General features: G+C 34.2%; 5 protein-coding genes across 5 annotated transcripts; 3 read left to right on the plus strand and 2 right to left on the minus strand.

Moving 5' to 3' along the window:
• Positions 1-2,972: 2,972 nt before the first annotated feature.
• Positions 2,973-5,248, plus strand: AsnS (asparagine synthetase). The gene is made up of 2 exons (XM_089703127.1): positions 2,973-3,082; positions 3,560-5,248. The coding sequence occupies exon 2, from the start codon at positions 3,564-3,566 to the stop codon at positions 5,217-5,219; it is 1,656 nt and encodes a 551-aa protein (XP_089559253.1). The 5' UTR covers positions 2,973-3,082; positions 3,560-3,563; the 3' UTR covers positions 5,220-5,248.
• Positions 5,249-5,366: 118 nt separating this feature from the next.
• LOC149483050 (uncharacterized) lies at positions 5,367-5,915 on the minus strand. The gene has a single exon (XM_089703702.1). It carries the CDS (start codon positions 5,913-5,915, stop codon positions 5,367-5,369), a length of 549 nt encoding a protein of 182 aa, XP_089559828.1.
• Positions 5,916-6,587: 672 nt separating this feature from the next.
• On the plus strand, positions 6,588-9,828 carry LOC149483051 (uncharacterized). Its single transcript, XM_089703221.1, has 2 exons — positions 6,588-6,738; positions 9,428-9,828. Exons 1-2 carry the CDS (start codon positions 6,694-6,696, stop codon positions 9,734-9,736), a joined length of 354 nt encoding a protein of 117 aa, XP_089559347.1. The 5' UTR covers positions 6,588-6,693; the 3' UTR covers positions 9,737-9,828.
• A 1,022-nt stretch (positions 9,829-10,850) lies between these two features.
• Positions 10,851-20,939, minus strand: Fnta (farnesyl transferase alpha). The gene is made up of 6 exons (XM_089703128.1): positions 20,870-20,939; positions 20,581-20,718; positions 20,091-20,214; positions 12,738-12,828; positions 12,078-12,217; positions 10,851-11,602 (listed from the first exon to the last, which is right to left on the minus strand). Exons 2-6 carry the CDS (start codon positions 20,708-20,710, stop codon positions 11,092-11,094), a joined length of 996 nt encoding a protein of 331 aa, XP_089559254.1. The 5' UTR covers positions 20,711-20,718; positions 20,870-20,939; the 3' UTR covers positions 10,851-11,091.
• On the plus strand, positions 13,069-14,016 carry LOC149483053 (uncharacterized). Its single transcript, XM_089703129.1, has one exon. The coding sequence runs from the start codon at positions 13,162-13,164 to the stop codon at positions 14,014-14,016; it is 855 nt and encodes a 284-aa protein (XP_089559255.1). The 5' UTR covers positions 13,069-13,161.
• Positions 20,940-22,161: the final 1,222 nt, after the last annotated feature.

Genomic DNA, 22,161 nt, shown 5'->3' on the forward strand with positions numbered 1-22,161 from the left:
CCATACCGTCGTAGGACGTTATATTTAATTGAACAAAATATTCTCCACTCACCCGCAATTTTTTACTTTTTGTCAAGGTGTACAAGTTTATAATATTATTCTAAAACGTTAGAAGTGAATTGTAAATCCTTTGAAATAAATGTATCTAAATCTAATTTATATTAAGGTATCTCGATAATTATTATACGATAACCCTTTCAGCACAAGTTCAGTAAACCAAAGAATTTAATTGTAAAATTTTGGTACTTACTCGTTTAAACAAAAAAGTTGCATCATTTGAAACATAGGAAACGTAATTTTCAATCAAATTAGCCGTGTGTAATATGTCTATTTTCACATAAAAACGGATCAGAATAATACTCATAAAAGGACACGTATAGACTACGGATAGTTTTGAATGTGTGGTACATTCATGGTACGTATCTACTATACATGAGCGAATCCATCATTATTCAGTTGAGCGGTAACTCCCGTACGATTTATAAAATAATATCACAACATGTTCTGACATGTCGTGACTCGTGACTTCTTGGAGCTGACTCATCTCGTTCGATAATTTTTAGTAATAAACTATTATAGGAATTCCGAACCGTTCCTAGCGATAACGACAATGTAATAAAGTCGTAGCAATGGATTGTATGCCTGTAAAGCTTTGAGTTGGCTCATATCCATACTAAGTAGGTATTAATTGTAATTTTTCCAAGAAAAATTCACTTGTAACCTTGTAATAAAAACACATTATTAAAAATGACATAAATAATTAAAAATATCTATATACAAGAGAGGGTATTTGATATATCTAGTAATATCAAATAATCACAAAAGTAATATTAACGATTCGAGTAAAGCCGAACGGTAACACCGTTAAAATAGCTTTACTCACAGTATTAAAAATTCAAATATTAATTAGTACATATTGCATAATGAAATATTTCAAAAGAAAAGTTACTATTTCAAGTAAAATGTAACGGTTGTATCGTTAATTTTAAATATCTTTATTCATGCTATTAAGTATTTAAGCATATTGAAAAATAAACTATTGCTGAAGGATTCATTAAAAACCTCAGCATTTTAAATAAAGTCCAACGATTATACCGTTGACTTTAAAGATTTTTACTCATTTTTAAGTAAAATATTATTAGAATAGATGTAAAAATAACTCACTGTACCGATCCGACGGGATACACTTTTTAACACTTTTAGCACTTGCTTTAAGCAATACTTAATAGCACCAAGGTTGTAGTCTTGTAGACAACCTTCTCGCGGCGGAAGCTAGACGCCAATGAAAAAACATCCAGCGCCCGACATTATCGTGCGCCCCGCCACCTGGTGGAGAGGTGTGCGAGAGAGATAGCATATATACAACGGAAAGAGAGGGCAAAATAGGCGGAAAAAGCTAGGTACCTTCTCAATGAAGTAAGCTTCAAATTACGGTCAAGTGTTTAATAAAATAATTTGGAAAATCCAAAAGTGCACGCCTCATAATTTTTTTTTAATAAATATTTATTAATTATTATTTTTGTTTATTTAATAACAATTAAACCACATCGAATCAGACCCTGAAAAATGAAAGGGTTCTATTCCTGAGCATACTCAAGCGTAAGAAAAAAAAAAAAAGACTCGATTAGTAAAGTATTTCGGTCGCTATCGTGTTAACAAGAAAAAGGATCCGCACATACAGACACACGGACGTCCAAGACAGAACTTTTTTGAACTATTTTTTAACTAGTTTAAATAACAAAAATGACATCAAAAATATCATGAACGTTAAAAATAGTGTTTTTTCTTAATATGTGTGTGTATGTATTATCTTACAAGTGCAATGTATGATACATAAAGACATTTTAAGTTTGAAAAATCAGATGTTTTGCGCGAAGTGACAGTAGTACCCACCTCAACGCTTCGCTTATGAGGCGTGCAAAAACAGACTAGGTAATTTCTATTGGAATTTACTTACAAATTGCGGACAGAGCCATCTATTAGAAGAAACAATAACTACGTCAGAGCTCATAACACAGACTAATAATAATTATACTACGTATACAACTCATAATAATGTGGAAAATATTTATTGGCGCCTTACAAAATGTTCACACAAAGATTAGGTTGATCAAAATTGATATTTTTTCGAGAGAACTGTAAATATTGTGTATAGCGTTATAATGTACAATTAAAATAGGTACCTTTAAAACACCAAGGAAGTGAATTAAATCACAATATCATTATAAAAAATACAGTAAGCATGTATTCCATAACCTTGACATTTATATAAAACCACTTATTTGTATTAATTTAATAATCCCTAAAACACGAATATTATAATTTTAAAATCTACACAAAATAATGAAATAATTTGCATTTTGCGCCGTATTTTAATTCATAATAAATAAAATATATAATTTATAATAAAACGTAAAATAATTTTGATTGTCCCTATATCAGTTATCTTAATATTTATGCAAACTATAAAAATATTAACTGTACCTCAATGAATCCCGTAAAATGTCTGTATATCGAACTGACAACTACCTACCTACTAAAAAGTCCATCAATTAACCCTTGATGGACTTCAATATTGTGTATAGCTGCTTCTTGGTATAGCTTATCAAAACAAGAAATTTGATTTCATTGTGATTTGTGATTCCCGCTCAAACCGTATAGGTATGTGGTGAGATGATGCAATCTTTCTCAACTATGGCACTACCAATATAATACGCTGAAATAGCACTCTACAAAACAATATCTGTCTCCCTCTATCACCTGTTTAAACATTTTCCTTCTCTTTTTAATTCAGCTGCAAAATGTGTTCACGTGTTCAAAGTAAATAGTTCCTTATTACAAGACGATAGAGTTGAAATTACCGTGTATTTATGTTTAATTTCAGGCACGCGGCCGTATCATGATATTCGATTCATATACTTTGACATTGTAGGCTCATTTGCCGGCAAATCGCAATCTCAGATCTGTCACTCTGTCAGTAAAAACCGAAACGTGGTAGGCGTGTGTTGTGTGAAGCGTTTGTTTGATATAAATAAATAAAAACGTGTCACTAACATACGGTTTATAACAGAAAGTTGCTGAGGTAAGAAATTAATGATTTTTATAAAAAAATAGAGGTCGTTTAGTGTGATTATTACAATTTTTTTAGTTAATTGGTCGTTTATATAGGTGAAGTATTTTAAAAATCTTACTTTTATAAATTCTTTAATCACACCTATAGTGTTATTTGATACATGTTCTTTCTATTTAGATCGGATATGAATTAAATGAATTAAATTCTGTAGATCGTACCTACTGATGAATCTTATGTAGAGTATCAATTCCAAGAAACATATTTCTCAGTTTCTTTTAACCGATCGCGCTTCCAGTATAGGTAACTACAATATTTGTAAAAAAAATAAATTAAAAAATATTTTTATGTTACCTAAGATTAACACATTTCATTTTATGTTATGTTTAATAATTACTAAAAATTTACTAGACAGCGTTATACTTATATCCCTTCGTTGTCCAATAAAAAAAATATATTTTTCATTAATATAATTTTTTCTCATTACAGAAAAATGTGTGGAATCTGGGCTACGTTCGGCGTGGATGGTGGTCTGTCACCAACCTGCATCAAATGCTTCAGTGCAATCGTTCACCGAGGTCCAGACGCCTGGAGAATCGAACAGGACTCGAGAGAACAGCTGGCAATACTCGGCTTTCAGAGGCTGGCCATCGTCGACGGGCTCCATGGCATGCAACCGATGCGGCTCCATCGCTACCCAAGAGTAACTCTTATTTGCAACGGTGAGATATACAACTGCAACCGACTACGCGATGAATTCCAATTTCCGTACGAAACCAACTGCGACGTAGAAGCCATTATCCACTGCTATAAGAACTTTGGAATCGCTGAAACTGTCCGAAAGTTGGATGGCGTATTCTCCTTCTGCCTGGTCGACGGTGATGTTAGGAAAGTATTTATTGCCAGAGACCCATATGGTGTCCGTCCGCTGTATAAAATGAGCGACGAAGAGAACGGTGTGATGGCTATCTGCTCAGAAGCTAAAGGCCTTATCGGTTTGAAACAAAAAGCTTCAGAGAAATCCACTCTGGGACAATTCCCGCCTGGTCATTTCGAAGAATGGGATATCTGTGAGAACAACAAGGTGAAACTTAACTACGCTGAACAATACTTCCAACCAGGCACACCTCCTAGATTTACACCTTTCGTTGCTGAAAGTGATTTAGAGAAACTTAACATGTACGAAAAAACAGCTGCGTTACTGGAAGCGGCGTGTAAGAAGCGTCTGATGTCTGAGAGACGAATCGGTTGCTTGTTAAGTGGAGGTTTGGATTCGTCATTAATTACCGCTTTGGTAGTAAAACTTGCCAAAGAGCACAAGCTACCGTACAAAATACAAACATTTGCAATAGGCATGGGAGATTCGCCAGATCTAATCGCTGCCAGATCTGTTGCTGATTATCTCGGTACAGAGCATCATGAAGTTCTTTTTGACGAAAACGATGTCAGACAAGCATTGGATAACGTTATTTACCATTTAGAATCGTTTGATATAACTACCATTCGAGCTAGCTTACCTATGTATCTGTTATCAAAGTACATCAAAGAAAAAACTGACACTACAGTAATCTTTAGTGGAGAAGGTGCTGATGAACTTGCACAAGGTTACATTTACTTTAGAGATGCTCCCACCGAAAAGGATGGCCACGAAGAAAGTATACGACTATTGTCAGATATTTATTTATACGATGGGTTAAGAGCTGATCGGACAACTAGCGCCTTCAGTTTAGAACTACGTGTGCCATTTTTGGATATACAATTCACTAGTCATTATTTAAGTATAGACCCAAAGTTGAGACAACCACAAGATGGCGTGGAAAAGCATCTTCTAAGGAGCAGTTTTGCTGCAAGTGGTCTCTTACCAGACTCAATATTATGGAGACATAAAGAGGCATTCAGCGATGGTGTCGCATCAGTTAAAAAGTCTTTGTTTACGACAATATCGGAAATCGTAGCAGAGAGGCAGCCTGCAGATGATCAGAAATACGCAGGTGTTCAACCCATAACAGACGAGTCAAAGTACTATAGGTACATCTTTGAAAAATCATTTCCTGGACAACACAACTTCACGCCGTACTATTGGATGCCTAAATGGGTAAAAGTTTCAGATCCCTCAGCGAGATTTATCAAACATTATGCTGCAAAATAATTATTGCATTTATAAATAATAAAAGTTTATGTTATTATACATTTTGTTTCATTTATAAAATAAGACAAGTTATAAAACCAGGGTATTCAAATGAAATATGGAGATAAAATATGATGCATCTAAGTAACTATATTTAAAAAAAACAGGTCAATAATTTAATGGTGGTCTTATAGAATCAATAAAGTTTTCTAAGCAGAGGCAGTTGGCATATGCTACTGGATCATAGATTTTCGGCTTATCATTGCTGAAAGTAACTTTTTCAACATTCCGCTTACAAATCTTTCGTTCCTGAGATGATATATCAGACTCTGAATTCATATTCAAAGTCATTAACGACATCGATGTGGTCTTTTGGATCCCTTTCATAGATTTCTGTACACACTTTTCGGAAGAAAACATCATTGCATTGGTTTCTGTATCTTGATCTTTAAACGTTTTATTATTATTCCGTAACAAGTTATAAGCTACAAAACACCCAGGGCATGTTTCTTTACGATATGACTCTACAATTTTATTGTCTTCAATTTTCACGTTTTCTTCTGCTTTATTTTCTTTATTCTCAACAAAATTGTCTTCTTGAGCTGTCGTCGAGTTGTATTTATCACATATTTTACATTTACAAGATAAATTGGCTAGTTGTCTCTTCAGTTTTGTTAATATTATTTCATCGCCAGTGGCATACGATGTCTTCAACATTTTCAAGTAGTTTCGTAATTACCTAGTTCTAGGATTACGGTGTGTGGTAAGACGGATCCATTACTGGACTTTTGATTATATTATTTTACCATTATTTACCTGGGTATTTCATTAGCCCTTCGTGGCCTGCCGTGCCTTGGTGGAGCCTGGTTCTTGGAATTTTTAATATAAGCACCTACTTAAAATTCTTGAAAATTTTGACTGAAAAATGACAATCCAGAATACAGGCTAAAACACGGCTAAAACCTGAGGCTAAAACATTTCATAAACTTACTTACTTAATAAATTACGTTTGATTATTCCTTGATTTTTCCGTGTTTATAATCCTTTTTCCGTTTTTCTTGTTTAACTGCAGATTCATAATAAATTCTAAAAAAATGATAAATCCCTGAATTCCTTGAAAACTGAAATATGTACTACGTTTCCAAATATCGTATTCTTAAATAAATAAATACACATGTAGTGACATAACAAAAAAAAAATTGTTATTAGGATAATTAATTTATTAATAACTACTAAAACCTACATTATTTATATTATCTGTCGGAATTTATCTCCTGTGTAATTATTTTTTAATTTCGTTATATTATGACATGACGATGACGGCCTCCCGCCACATTTAAAAATAAAAAAAAAATAATGTAGTTTAAAAATAAAGATGTCTAATTTTCTTAAATAAATATCGGATAAAATGAAATTACAATAGTTAGGTTTCACATCTGAAAATGGAAAACAAATTACGATTTTCAAAAGCATCTGTTCATATAAACAAACAGTTATGAAAAAAGCCAAGGGAAAAGCGGCCGTTGGTACCGCATCCAAGGTTAGACTACAAGCCCGCATAGGACAAAAATATGGGTCAAATGAACCACCAGGGGACATATCTAGAACGATAGCAGAGCAAAAAATAATAAGATTCATCACTATGCCGTCACTTGTAAGCTGTCCAACTGAGTGCAGATGAGAATTGAAAAGTACAGGTAGACTCGGTAAATTTTGGTCATATATTTTTGTACGGCATTCTTAACCATCGATAGATCCATTAAAAATAATAAGAAACCGCTCAGTGCCGTACAAAAATGGTGGTCCACCAAGTCGGAATTTTAATTTAATTTCCGAGAGTTACCGGGGGTAAATTTGGTCATTTGACCATATACGGCATCTGTGTCATACTATTGCTATACTGCTTTTAATCCATTATTCCGCAACGCCGTACAAAAATCATGGGGACAAGGGGAAAAAATCGAGAGATGCAATCCCCTCTCTTTCCCCACTCCAGGGGGTCATTTGACTAAGTACGGCTTCGGTTCCAAAACATTATCTAGCACTCAAAAGTACTATTAAAAGCAATGCCGTCAAAAAATAATTGTTCTTTTAAATGTATACCAATAATCATCTTAATTTCATCGAATTCTTGATATAAAGAGCTGTAAGGTCATTTGACCCTGTACGGGAACTTTTTTTTTAACATGATATTGTAAAATTCAATTGTTGTATAGTATTGCCGTTCAAAAGAAACCGTTCTAAAAAAAGTTATAGAGAAATGCAAAACCAGAAATTTTGTTAAAGTTTAAACATCGTAGATTAATGAAATATAATAGTTTTCTACACTTTATCCGTTGTTTTAAATAGTATTAACATAGATAAATTAGGAAAAAACGATGCCGTACATTTTTGTGCAGACCACATCTTTTAGGCTGATGAAAGCTACGAAAGCTACAATTTTAAGAGTGCTTTATGGCCATTTGATACAGTACGGCATTAACATATTTTTACCCAACTACGGCAAAGCAAAAGGAGGGTTATGGTTGTTTACAGGTCATGTATGTATGTTCATCTATTCCCTCGTAACTTCTAAACTACTTATCAGAATTCGACAAATGACATATCATTAGAGGCGTCTGAATTGTTCACTGGATAACCAACGACCAGCTAGCTAAAGGCTATATGGGGTTTCACAAAATCTAATGTGGCGCCCTCTAGCGGACAAAACATACAGAGTAAAAAAATAAAGTTAAGATAAATATGCAGTGTTTGGTATCATTTGAAAGCGCTTTACTTGTACATTTTGAATATGTATATATTACTAGCATTTGCTTGTGACTTTACCTGTATTCATGGACTGATTGCATATAATTCACATCTTTTCGTTCATAGCTTTTTTATTAGTTCATCAATTAAACGGAGTCCATTCCACCTGACTCCGACTTTCCAAGGTGATAATTAACCACCTCGAGCTTCTTAATATTAATGTATATTTATATTTTATTATAAAAATATAAAGCAAACATTTCGTTATATGGATTTTTTTCTTTTTCAGATTTTTCCCCTTTGAACCAACGAAAATGTACGGCACATGAAAAAATATTATCTATGCATAAAATACTTTAAAAATAAATTTATTTCGTGTTGTATCAAATGACCCCCTGGAGTGGGGAAAGAGAGGGGATTACAACTCTCGATTTTTTCCCCTTGTCCCCATGATTTTTGTACGGCGTTGCGGAATAATGGATTAAAAGCAGTATAGCAATAGTATGACGCAGATGCCGTACATGGTCAAATGACCAAATTTACCCCCGGTAACTCTCGGAAATTAAATAAAAATTCCGACTTGGTGGACCACCATTTTTGTACGGCACTGAGCGGTTTCTTATTATTTTTAATGGATCTATCGATGGTTAAGAATGCCGTACAAAAATATATGACCAAAATTTACCGAGTCTACCTGTACTTTTCAATTCTCATCTGCACTCAGTTGGACAGCTTACAAGTGACGGCATAGTGATGAATCTTATTATTTTTTGCTCTGCTATCGTTCTAGATATGTCCCCTGGTGGTTCATTTGACCCATATTTTTGTCCTATGCGGGCTTGTAGTCTAGGTGAATAATGACGTGATTATAGTTATCCAAATATAAGCCAAACATGTATAGGTACAAATTAGTATTATGGTACCTATTACACAGAACTTTGTACTTAATACTTAAGTATCTATATATTTTATAGAGCAATACAATAGGTAGGTTCGTAACTATATAACATACTTAACACAATTATTGAAATTTGAAATCGTCTCATCGTCTGCCTGTCTTAAATTATTGTGGCAGACATACTTACGATTTACAATGAACTCTTTTTGCCTATAAAAAACTATCCCTTATTAGGTGTAACATTAGATATCACAATTTAAAGTTCCTTCAATATTGCTTCAACCGTTGCAAATATTACCCAGATTTAACACTCAAAACAAATGTAGTTAGGTTTTAGTGACCAATTTCAATGAATAAAGCAATTAGTAAAAGAGTCTTGCTAATATTATTACACTCTATATTAACTACCAACACATTTTTAATTATTATTTCTCATATTTATTTATTTATTTATTTATGATGCACCAACAGTAACTCAATTTGTAACATTAAATAAATAATCGTACATTAAGTCTTAATCTAAATTGGCTACTAATTATATGGCTACTAATTATTATATAACAAAGTTTCTCATTTCTTATAGCCTCTATGCGACTGCCCAACATGCAAATGCAAAAAATGTCCAGACGTTGTGAAGCTCCTATCATCATCCCTAACCGATAGCAAGCCTAATGTGTCAAAACTAAAGAAAGGCAAGGAAAAGAAATGCAAACTCAAAATAACAGAGTCAAAACCATCAAATTCTAGTTTATTGGGCATTTTAAAGGATAGAAATGATTGTAACTGCGAAGTCGTTGCTAAAGCTGTACAAGATGATGTGCATATGAACCTTGGAATGTCAAATAAAAGAAAAGAAGTTAACAGGGCAGATAATATTGAGGATACAGATTAAAATAAACTATTAGTAATTAAATTTGAACACTACTTGAATACTCTTTTGGATTGATTTATGAACCTAGTATCTAATTTTCTATTTAAAATACAACTTAACCCATTGAGCCCCGAACGGCCCGATCGGGCCACGACACAATAGATTTTCTATTGTGTCTGTGATTCCGGGGCCTGAGTTAATAATATATCTGACTTCTTAACATTAAAAGCATTTTATTAAATATAAATAAAACTGCAATCTTTATATTACTAAACATTTCTGCCAAGATAATTTGAAATGAAATATATCCTTTAATTTAATATAATACTTCTACAAAAAGCTATTTTTATAAAATCAAAGATCCCAAATATAATTAAAAAGATTTATTTCCATGGTCTGTGTTCGATTTTTACATGTAAATGTATAAAAATGATGCAAGGTGCAAAGACAGGATAATAACTATATTTGTACGCAATTGGACAACAATCCGATACTGTTTATTATAAATAGAGGAAACTATAGAAAAATCTTAGTGTGTTTATAATAGTCACAATTATAAATATTAAACAGATAGGAATAATTTAATGTATAGATTGATGCTACTTATAATTTGAAAAGTTAATTTTTCCATTAGCCTCTTGACTAGATTTCCACAGATAAGTTTAAAGAAAATTTAGGTATTGTTACTTAGGTAGAGTCCGTAATACTGTATTTTTATTTCTATGTTTTACATCATAATAAAAATGTATAGTTAAAAAAATCCAATCGAAACGAACTTGTAGCAAAGTACACACACCAAAACATTTCTATAATTTTCACTATCTATATTTAAAAGGTAAGCCACAAAATTCGCATATTGAGTACCGTTATCTCTTTCCATCACGCAGGCATATCCATAGAGTGAAAAGGATACCAAATCACTTTGAAAAATTGGTTGTCTGTAAAGTCGGTTTAGAGCTAGCGCGCACGAGCAACTTTGTCTCCGCAACTATTTTGTCTCCGCAACTATTTTGTCTCTCCACCCATGGGCTAGTATGAAAGTGCGCGCACGTAGAGACGCAACTCCCCATACAATTGATGGGAGCGACAAAATAGTTGCGGAGACAAAGTTGCTCGTGCGCGCTAGCTCTTACTGACGATAGTTGAACGTGACAACGTCCGATTGTGCTTCTTTGTCGCTCGTTCCGCGCTCTCGCTTGCACTTCAAACCTAACGGAACGCCTCAGAGCGAGGTAACGCCGCATGAGTCATGTTTTTTCGTGCGTGCAGCCGGCTCTATCGAATTATAAGACGTTGTCACGACAAAAAAGAACAGGCAATATATTTCACTCTAGCAAACACAATTTCTTCACAATAGAAAGAGACAGCTTTATAATTTAATGCTCCACATTATTCGCACCGTTAGCCTCCACTTTCTGTTCCTTATACTTATGGAACTTATCACTCAAATAATTCCAATATTTCGACCGTATTTTATCATATTTATTCGCTAGCGCATCACACATTTCTATAGCCCTTTCTGCATTATGAAAACAATTAGTTTCTTGTTTCTTAATGGCTTCTTCACTTGCATCTATGATAAATGCCAATAAATATGGCGACCTGCATCTATTCTTGTATAATTCCTCACAGAATGACGTCACAACCGCGTTTCCATTAATTCCTCTTTTATCATGTAATAGTACTCCTCGGAGATAATTCCAGGCGCTTTCGTTGTTTTTGACAAATTTAATTTTTTCCAATGTATAGCATATTTCTCTTTGAACGTTGAGATCGGACCAGCCTTGGTGGTTATTCATGACAAAGTAACGTTGATTCCATGCTGAGTTATTACGGACATCGTCTGTTATAAGTTTGTCTACAAACGCCATTTCTGTGTCGAACAATCTGCAATGTAGATTTATTGAGATTAAATATAAGTGAGAGAAAAATGAAAAATGGAGAACCTATTGAAACATAAAAAAATACATAGTTTTTAAGCCATTATAAAATTAAGTCAGGTAACCCATTGAAACGTAAATTCGTAGAATTTATGACTATCTGACTTACTATTTTAACAAACCATTACTGTTTGCTACTGTCAAGTGTAATAATATCCTGTGATCAAAAAAAGTGCAAAAAAAGCTTGCTTGAAAAGTATGCAAAATGTCAGGTTGCAATGTAAGCATTTAAATTTATTAAAATACTAGCGGTCCGCCCCGGCTTCGCCCGTGGTACATGTTTACGTTTTCTCTCCATAAGAACCATCCTCGTACTTCAAGGAATATAATAAAAAAAGAATTATCGAAATCGGTTCAGCCGTTCTCGAGTTATGCGCTTACCAACACATTTTGGGATTCATTTTTATACTATAGAAGATTACCCAAAAGTCTTCATAGCCCATTGCCTGTGTTGCCACGCGTGATAATTCTTCGGGTCCTGCGCAAGCGCATCGCCGGTTAGATCTAATTCCATCGATGGATCTTGTAACCATTCCACTAGGACTCGCCTGTGATGCCATACCTGAAAAATTAAAAAATATTTTTGAAGTGAAAACTTCTTTAGCGGCGTTGGGTATAAAATCTTAAACTCGCGTCAGGACACGTGACCTGATCGAAAAAGTGTAAGACGGATGGATATCAAACATGCTCAACGTTAATAATCAAGTTTTCACTTCTGCTGGCACTCCCGGAGTGCAACCCGTCTTTTTTTTTGGTTGCCTGGGAGAGATTGCACTTAAATGATAAGACCGCCTTGTGCTGGTTTACATTTCAATTATCTTTTGTTAGTTTTTTGTATGCAAACACAATTAATAAATGAAATAGATAACGATATAAAAATGTATAAAAACTATATTATGACCTTAAATATTGAGAAATATTTAGCAGTATAGCGAGGTTATATTTTTTTAGTTGAAGTACATTTGATACAATGAAAAGATGTAATTAAATTTTAATGAAGAAATAGCATCTTTTGTAATTATTTTTAAACATGGATTAAACTTCACTAGTATTCCAACAAAATAAATAAATAATCAACTTACTTGATAATTCTTAGGCGAATGTTTGATCACATACTCAACATAGTCCAATTCTGATCTAAGATCTGTTCCCAGCGCTTTTAATAGATCTCGCCTGAAAAATTTAAAAACCTTATATGGTGTAGGGACACACATATGCAATTCGCTGACCGAGCTTTTGTATATGTGTGCGTCCACATTGTTTCCCCGACGCTTTCTACATTTTATTAGATTTATTAGTTAGTAGTGCTTGACGGCTAGTTCTAACAACACATATATTGTGAAGAGTAATAAAGTGATTAAAGGAAAGGCATTATTATTTTGGCAACCTTGGGTACAGAAGCACTACTCAACATTGGTGACCCCGACAAAGAACAACAAGAAATTATAATAAAATAAAATATTATTTTGAAGACGAAGATTTATTAGAAGAATTTAAATTTTAAATATGACGATGCCTACATCAAACCTTGGAGCGATGCCGTCGTCGGAAGTTTTCGCCGTTACAGTTTCGTCCCGGATACCAGATTTTTGGGTGGACCAGCCGCGTGTGTGGTTTTATCGTGTGGAAGCAATTTTGGCCCCGCAGAAATTAGGTGACGAAAGCAAATTCGACTTAGTCATATCTAAGTTACCGAAAGACGTAATAGTTCAAATCACAGATTTTTTAGAAAAACCGCCGGACACAGACAAATTCCAAAAATTAAAAAATAAACTTTTAACATTATTCGAGGATTCCAAAAACCGTCAAATAGAAAAACTAATTGGAGAAATGGAATTGGGAGACCAGAAACCCTCCCAACTATTGCACCGGATGCGTGACCTGGCCAGGGACAAAATTCCAGATGATACACTTCGAGTTTTGTGGCAGGGTCATCTGCCACCTACAATTAAGGCCGTCCTAGTGGTCGCTGAAACGAAAGACCTTAACAGCCTAGCAGTGATCGCCGATAACGTCGCAGAAGCCACACGTTCCAATCAGGTGGCGGAAGTGAGACACAGGAGTTCCAGTCACGAAGACGTTGAAGTAGCCACCCTTTCAGCGGAATTGGCAAAAATAAACGTGCGCCTTGCTAACATCGAGCGCTCACGATCACGAGCAATACATCGGCGACCCAGAACACCGTCACGCAATCTTCGAGAGTCGTCAAGGTCATCTTCGAAGCGACGTCGTCCCGGCGGACCCGACTGGTTGTGCAGCTACCACTTCAGGTTCCGGCAGCGCGCTCACAGGTGCATCCAGCCGTGCGCGTGGAAGAGGAGCCACAGCCCCAGCGCAGCAGCCGCCCAGCCGGAAAACTAGACAGGCAGGTGCAGACTACGGCGGAGGTCTGTACCATCACGCCGTGCAGCCGTCTCATGGTAATAGATTTAAACACTAATTTAAAATTTTTAGTAGATACCGGTGCCAATGTTTCCGTTTTGCCCGTATCTAAAAATCCATTTAAATATCATAAATTATGTCGATCAGATCTTAAATTATACGCTGCTAACGGTACAGAAATTGCAACTTATGGCATTAAATCAATTGTTTTAAACCTTAATTTAAGAAGACCGTACCGTTGGGATTTCATTTTAGCAGACGTCAAACAGCCAATATTGGGAGCTGATTTTTTAACACATCATAAATTATTAGTTGATTTGTATCGAAAAAAGTTAATTGATCAAACTACCGATTTACATGTATTAGCCTCCTTAGTTTCGTGTACGCAACAATCGCTAAATTCTGTGTGCAAAAGTCATCCGTATTACGATTTATTAAATATGTTTCCTGACATTACTAAACCGATGTCGTTTAAAGAAACTACATCGCATAACGTTTTACATTATATAGAGACGAGCGGCCCACCTATTCATGCTAGAGCTAGACCGTTACCCCCGGATAGATACAAAAAGGTGAAGGAAGAGTTCAGGGTTATGCAAGAATTAGGTATCTGTAGGCCTTCTAAAAGTGCTTGGGCTAGTCCGCTTCATATTGTAGTTAAAAAGAATGGCGAGTTAAGGCCGTGCGGAGATTATCGACAGCTCAACGCAATAACAAAGCCCGACAGATATCCAGTTCCGCGATTACACGACTTTACTTTTATATTGGCTAATAAGAAAATATATTCAAAAGTGGACATAAATAGAGCCTATCACTGCATAAAAGTTGCCCCATGCGATATAGAAAAAACTGCTATTATTACTCCTTTCGGACTTTTCGAATTTCCCCGTATGAGTTTTGGCCTAAGGAACGCCGCACAAACGTTTCAACGTTTTATGAACAATACCGTTTTACAAGGTCTCGATTTTTTATTTTGTTATTTAGATGACGTAATAATTGCCAGCGAAAATGAGACTTTACATCAAGAACATTCGAAGTTAGTATTCGAACGTTTCAATACATACGGCATATCTATAAACTTAAGCAAGTGTAGCTTCGGACAGTCGCGTATAGAATTCTTAGGTCACGAAGTGAGCGTAGATGGAATTAAACCGCTCAAAGATAAAGTCGAAGCCATAGTTAATTTTCCTAAACCCGTTACAGTATCGGATTTAAGACGATTTTTAGGAATGATCAATTTTTATAGACCACATTTACCTCATTTAGCGTCACATCAATGCGAACTTAATAAATATTTAGTGAATTCTAAGAAAAATGATAAATCGAAAATTATTTGGAACAATGTTAGTGAAAATGCTTTTGTGCAATGTAAGATAGGTTTACAGAATGCCGTCACATTGTCACATCCCCTTTTAGATGTTCCCTTAGCCTTGATGACCGACGCTTCCAATACCTGTATGGGTGCGGTATTGCAACAGCGAGTAAAAGGTAAGTGGATACCCCTAGGATATTTTTCCAAAAAATTTTCGCCTACCGAACAAAAGTATTCTACTTATGATAGGGAATTGCTAGCGATTTTTCAAGCTATAAAATATTTTAGGAAATTGTTTGAAGGCCGTCCTTTAACTATATATACAGATCATAAGCCTTTATGTCATGCATTTTCTAAAATAGGTAATGACAGTAAAGAAACGCCTAGAAGGACGCGACAATTACTTTTTATAAGTGAATTTACGGTCGACATACAGCATATTAGCGGTAAAGATAATATTGTAGCCGATACTTTATCGCGCGTAGAAACAATTGTTTGCCCGACTGTACTCGACTTCAACGAACTTGCTGACTCGCAAGCGAAAGACGAGTACTTGATTAATATGACACGAAGTGGGCATAGCGATAATAATGTAAAGTTTAAGAAAATGTATTTACCGACTTGTAAAAAAGGAGTATATTGCGAAGTTTCAAATAATATTATTAGACCATATTTAACAGAATATTTTAGAAAAATTGCTTTCGATAGTGTTCACAATTTAAGTCATCCCGGTATACGTACGACTCGGAAGATGGTCACTAAACAATTTTTTTGGCCTAGTATGAATAAAGATATAGGGAAATGGACCAAAGCGTGTGTATCATGTCAAAGGTCGAAGATTTCGCGTCACGTTGTTTCAGATATAGGAAAATTCCCGGAAGTTTCGCGATTCGAGCATATCCATGTGGATTTAGTTGGTCCATTGCCGACATCTCCACAGGGATTTAGATATTTATTAACAATTATAGATAGATGTACGCGTTGGCCTGAAGCATTTCCCGTTAAAGAAATTACTGCAGACGTCGTTGCTAAGCATATTTATGAAGGATGGATAGTTAGATATGGTTGTCCCGTCCGTATTACTAGTGATCAAGGACGTCAATTTGAGTCGAGTCTATTTTTAAAATTAATGTCATTTTTGGGTATTCATAAAATTCGTACTACGCCTTACCATCCACAAAGTAATGGCGCGGTGGAGAGGTGGCATAGGTCGTTGAAAGCAGCCCTTATGGCGAGACTGCTCAGTAGTAATAAAACGTGGATAGACGAATTACCCACTGTTATGTTAGGGTTGAGAGCAGCAATACGAACTGATAGTAATGTTAGTGCCGCAGAATTGGCCTTCGGTAAAACTTTACGTTTGCCTGGCGAGTTCTACGATAGTTCTACAAATGACTGTGACGTAAACGATCCTTATAGTTTGGTAGAAAAAATCCGTGAAACAATATCTCAGTATCGCCCGACGAGAGATAAGACGAACGCAAAGAAAATATTCGTTTATTCCGATTTACAAAGTTGTAGTCACGTTTTTGTTAGAGACGATGCAGTTCACAGGTCTCTAAAACCGCCTTATGATGGTCCTTATCAAGTGTTAGAACGTAGTTCTAAAGTTTTTAAAATACAATTTCCGGATAGAGTCGCACGCGTTTCCATTGACAGGTTAAAGCCAGCCTTTATTATAAAAGATGATGTTGATGTGGAAAATAATATTGTTCCACATAACACTTCTTTATCGAAGTCGGTTCAGCATGCGCCACCCATAAGCGTAACTAGGAGCGGTCGCGTAATACGACGACCCGTGCGATTCGCGATATAGAACTTTCACACAGTATTTAGCTATTGTCTTTAGTATTATGTGTATTGTAATTAAATTTATTATACTTGTGTGTTATACACCTTTTTTTTAGAATGTAAGTTTATATTCGTTTACATGTAGCTTTTGCGTTTTATACAAATTTTTATATTAATTATTTAACATATACAACGTTTTAAAGTAACTTAATTTGTTTTTATCGTTTCATATTGTTAATCATTTCATTTTATGTTTTACGTAAATATGATTAACATTACATTGCATTGTGCATATTTTACATTTTTGTGTCTATTGCGAAAGAATGAAGTAATGCGATAGTTTTGTTTTTGCGCATTGAAGATGCCTATTTAGTATTTCCTGTTTTTGTACTAGATTAGTAAGTTATATCGGATTACATAGGTAATAATATGGTCACTCATTTAACATTTTTATTAAACTTTATTTATGCAAGTATTTAATCACATTCATTTATTAATCAGCTCGCAGTGGAGACAGTTCTATCTTAGCAATTAGTTTATATAATATTTTTTTTTTGTAACAACATGGGTAACTACGCAACAAAAGAGAAAACTGGAGGAGTTGCAAACGTGCAAATAGAATCCAGGAGTATAGACGATCACGTCAACACCATGGTCATCGTAATGATCATATTGGCTGTGATCGTTACGGTCATAGTTCTATTGGGCCTGCGTGGTTTTTGCCATCGCCGGATCAGGAGTTGGTTACGCCGCGAGGTGGATAAGGCCAACCAAGGACGAGCGTCCGCGACGCTAGGGCAAGCGACCCAGCCTGCGCCGCCCACTGCGGGATACGCGTAAAATAAATAATATCGTAACGTAGTTGTAACATAAGGATAAATTCGTGTAGTGAATAGTGAGTGTGTGACCATATCGTAATCTATCTACGTAATCCGATCAATTTTAATTAGGCTAAGCCGTTTAGATGTTATATCTTTTAATGATGTAGAATTAAGAAATATTACGATTTCATATGTGTATTCAGTATTGCATTGTTATCTCATTTGTATTTTACGGTAATTTCTGTGTTTGTCTTTGTATTTTTTGGAGTGTATAATTTTTTTTGAAAAAGGGGGGGAATAATGTAGGGACACACATATGCAATTCGCTGACCGAGCTTTTGTATATGTGTGCGTCCACATTGTTTCCCCGACGCTTTCTACATTTTATTAGATTTATTAGTTAGTAGTGCTTGACGGCTAGTTCTAACAACACATATATTGTGAAGAGTAATAAAGTGATTAAAGGAAAGGCATTATTATTTTGGCAACCTTGGGTACAGAAGCACTACTCAACATATGGTATCCTGTTATTTTATTTACTTTTATTATTCTGCATGTTTAATGTTTATCATAGCTCTATTATTATTTTAACTTTGAAAATGGAGTAAACTGTAAGTAAAATTTAAACAAAATGGTTAAAAATAATATGTGCTTAATATACTTAATATTTAAAATAAAAACTCAACCCCTTCAGGGTTGAAACATTGAAAGAAACCTTTGCCTGTGGTAATATTGCAATATTCATTTACAATTTTATAATATGTCCCTATAATATAATAATTATGGCAATTAAAATGTAATAATATAAACTTGTAGGTATTTAGTGTTGCTTGAAACAGAAATTATTATTGCTTTTGTTACATAAAAAACACTTTTAAACAATCAGTAACTTTATAGTTTTATTAAAATACAAACAAACATTTTGTCCCATTAATAATCATAGTTTAGATAACATTGAGGTAGTAACTACTAGTGTTAAAATTTAATTAAGTAATTCCACTTCTTTCAGTAATATGGCTAATAAAGATAAGATGTACATGTTTAAATAAACATGGCTTGAAAGAATTTCAATATTTAATTTGAGTGAATAAAAATGTATTCACCACAGACATACATATTCACTTCACCCGTGGTACCTACATGTTTAAACTATCCTATCTCTCAAGTTGGATCGAACTGCACATGGTGTGCGAATTTTATTATAATCGGTTAAGTGGTTTAGGAGTCCATTGAGGACAAACATTGTGACACGAGATTTATATATATATTAAGATTATAAAACTGAAGAGTTTGATAGATTGATTGCACTAACTTAAGACCTACTGGTGTGAAAAATTAAATTATTGGTTATCGGATAAGGGGGCGTCCATAAATTACGTGAGTTGTTTTAGGGGGGGAGGGGGTCGAATAAAATCTCATCTAACCTTACGTTGGGGAGAGGGGGGGTGTCGGCAAATATCACGCAATTTTTTTTAATTGAAACAAAACAAATTATACTCTTTTGGTCCATTTAATCCAAATAACATGCTTACGATTTTAATGTTACGGTTAAGATTTAAATATTCCATTGTTACCTTGTTATAACACTATAACTTTAAGCAATATTAATTACTATTTTTAACTAGTTGTAAACAAAAGCACGAAGCAATTTTTTTTCTTTTTACAATGACAAATAAACATAAGAAACCCACATTTTAAAAAATCTCACGTGAGATGGAGGGATGGGGGAGGGGGTTCAATAAAATCTCATGATATCTCACCAGAGGGGGAGGGAGGGTCAAAAAATGGACAAAAACACCTCACGTAATTTATGGACGCTCCCTAACCTCAATAAGGCTATAAACATCACCAAACAATCAATAAGAGAGAATCAACAACAAAAAAAAGACGTGTGGCACTCGACGACTGCTGTAAAGCTATTGCACGCTATGCCTTCAAGCCACACCTCCGCGCCTGTCGGATGGGGAGCGTGAGGTTTTTTCGTTACGGAATTTCTCGATTCGGTCCCCGCGCTCAAGGCTCGCGATAGAAGCTATGCAATAGCTTAAAAATGTTGCAAACATGAGAAATTACTTTTGAGAGCAGAAGTTTCATAGATCTACTCTTTCTATCTACTTTCATATTCTTACCTATATTGCCAAACTGTATAATTAGCAGGATTCAATTCCACAGCATCTTTTGTTAGCTCGAGAGCTCTTTGTGACTTCTCATCTGTTTGTAGAACTGCTCGGAAGTAATCATACACATCTTCAACTGTGAACAAATATTATATTAATATTAATTAATTAATGGCCTTGGATATTTACATAAACAATAAAATAACTAACATATTAGTAAGTGTCCTTGTTCTTAAGAACTTCCTTTTGATAATTATTCATGATTAATAAAATGTTTGAAGTTATATTATAAAATATACTAAATATTGGAATACAAACCATAAAAACTTATCTAAAATGGTTGATCATACATACATAAAACTAAATATAATACCAATTACTTATGCCAATGTACATACAGCTTCCGAACATTCAAAAACCACGTTCCAATAAGTTAAACAACATCTCTATTACAAAAACGCCTTATTCTAATTCCCTATTGACATAATTACTCATAACTTACATTTCTCCGAATGTGCAATAACCACTACAGGAGTTGGTCCATCGTCTTCAGGCACTGGCTTGACATCGCTCCAGTCTGGCCTATCCTTGTAGAACACCCAGCCAGCATCACTGTCTTCACCGTCAGACATTGTGATCTCTAAGAAACCGTGAATTCACACAATCATTTATCTGGACGCAAATAGTTTAAAACAAATAAACTTATACACGGTATTATGTTTATCACTACGTGAGATGATGTTTTATTATAACGCGAATGTAAATAATTTTAATAGGCTTTAGAGATTTACTTGTAATTAAAGGATTTTAAATATTTTTTAAGGAATTAAAACTTGGAGACGGAAATAGGAATAAATAGGTTACTAAACTTTTGACACTGACGTATTGACATTGATTGTTAGGCCTATCATTCACTGTAAACAGCATGCAGCTTGATTATCCATATATTATTATTATTTACGGTTTCTATTATTACTAAACTATTAAGCTATTAATTATTACCTTACTTAATTTATCATAATATGTATTTCAGAAATCCTTATCGCGTTTATTTTATATAGGTACTTACTTTTATTCATCTGTTTAAATAAACCACATAAAAAAGACGTGAATTATTAACGGCTTTTATATTAAAATCTCACCTGAATATGAAACTCTTGTTAGCATCATTTTTGCCACAATTTTTGGTGTTGTTACTTAGTTCTTATTTAATTTATTTAGTCAATTCCTAAGTAAAATATTAAACTTGTAATAATTTGCATACAGAATTAACTATTGTCTCTAAGATAAGTCTAATTTCGTCTACTTCAGAAACCACTATGAAAATTATACTAGAAAATTTCCCTTTTATCATCAAAAATAATTATTTGCAGAAAAAAATAAAGATAAACTTAGTGGAAGAATTTTGATTATTACGCCACCTATTTTTTACAAGAAGTACTACAATCTGCAGTGAGCCTTGTGATGAAACAACATAAATTTTCAAATTATAACGTTGTATAGAGTCATCGATAGATGGCGCAAAAGTAAATACGGAAATGATCGTAGTTGTGTTGAATTATTATTATTTTATGTATTTATTGCCTATAATTTAACTTAAAAAATAATAATTTTTAACCGTATAAATATGTATACGAACTAAATATTATGTTATAGTATAATGTAAAATGTTAATTCAGTATAACTTGCAAGTTGCAAAACACTTCTTCGACAATCGTCTTTTTTTACGTGATAATAAAAAATCTTCACACGCAATTATTTAAAATTTCCTTGATAAAATCTAACTAATCAACAAAGGGAAGTACATTATTTTTTAGATAGTCGGTAAGAGTGATTTTTGAGAGTATAGTTTCGAGTTTTCCATGTTTTTGATGAAATTCTTTAGCTCCTGTCTGCGTTCAAAGAATTGAGGGTGCCAGCATTCAGAGGGACGCTCCCTCTCCACTCATTAGTATTGCATGAATTTGTTTTGTTCGTGATTGAGTACTCACGTAACGAGTGACGTAATGTTTTTATGGAAAAATGAAGATCTGTTTAGTTAGAGGGCTTATTTTAGGAAATTACTTATTTGTAACTAGACGTC

Source organism: Colias philodice, chromosome 14 (genome assembly GCF_061535455.1).
Source record: "Colias philodice isolate Cphi_HAF_F1 chromosome 14, ilColPhil1 Martin Lab GWU primary, whole genome shotgun sequence".
NCBI classification, from domain to species: domain Eukaryota; kingdom Metazoa; phylum Arthropoda; class Insecta; order Lepidoptera; family Pieridae; genus Colias; species Colias philodice.

Coding starts and splice junctions, on each gene's coding strand:
- AsnS (XM_089703127.1), top strand. CDS start 3,564: ATGTGTGGAATCTGGGCTACGTTCGGCGTGGATGGTGGTCTGTCACCA.
- LOC149483050 (XM_089703702.1), bottom strand. CDS start 5,915: ATGTTGAAGACATCGTATGCCACTGGCGATGAAATAATATTAACAAAA.
- LOC149483051 (XM_089703221.1), top strand. CDS start 6,694: ATGAAAAAAGCCAAGGGAAAAGCGGCCGTTGGTACCGCATCCAAG. Junction 6,739..9,427: donor CCGTTGGTACCGCATCCAAG/GTTAGACTACAA, acceptor CATTTCTTATAG/CCTCTATGCGACTGCCCAAC.
- LOC149483053 (XM_089703129.1), top strand. CDS start 13,162: ATGACGATGCCTACATCAAACCTTGGAGCGATGCCGTCGTCGGAAGTT.
- Fnta (XM_089703128.1), bottom strand. CDS start 20,710: ATGTCTGACGGTGAAGACAGTGATGCTGGCTGGGTGTTCTACAAGGAT. Junction 12,218..12,737: donor ATTCGCCTAAGAATTATCAA/GTAAGTTGATTA, acceptor TTAATTTTTCAG/GTATGGCATCACAGGCGAGT. Junction 11,603..12,077: donor TGGGCTATGAAGACTTTTGG/GTAATCTTCTAT, acceptor TCTACATTGCAG/ATTGTTCGACACAGAAATGG.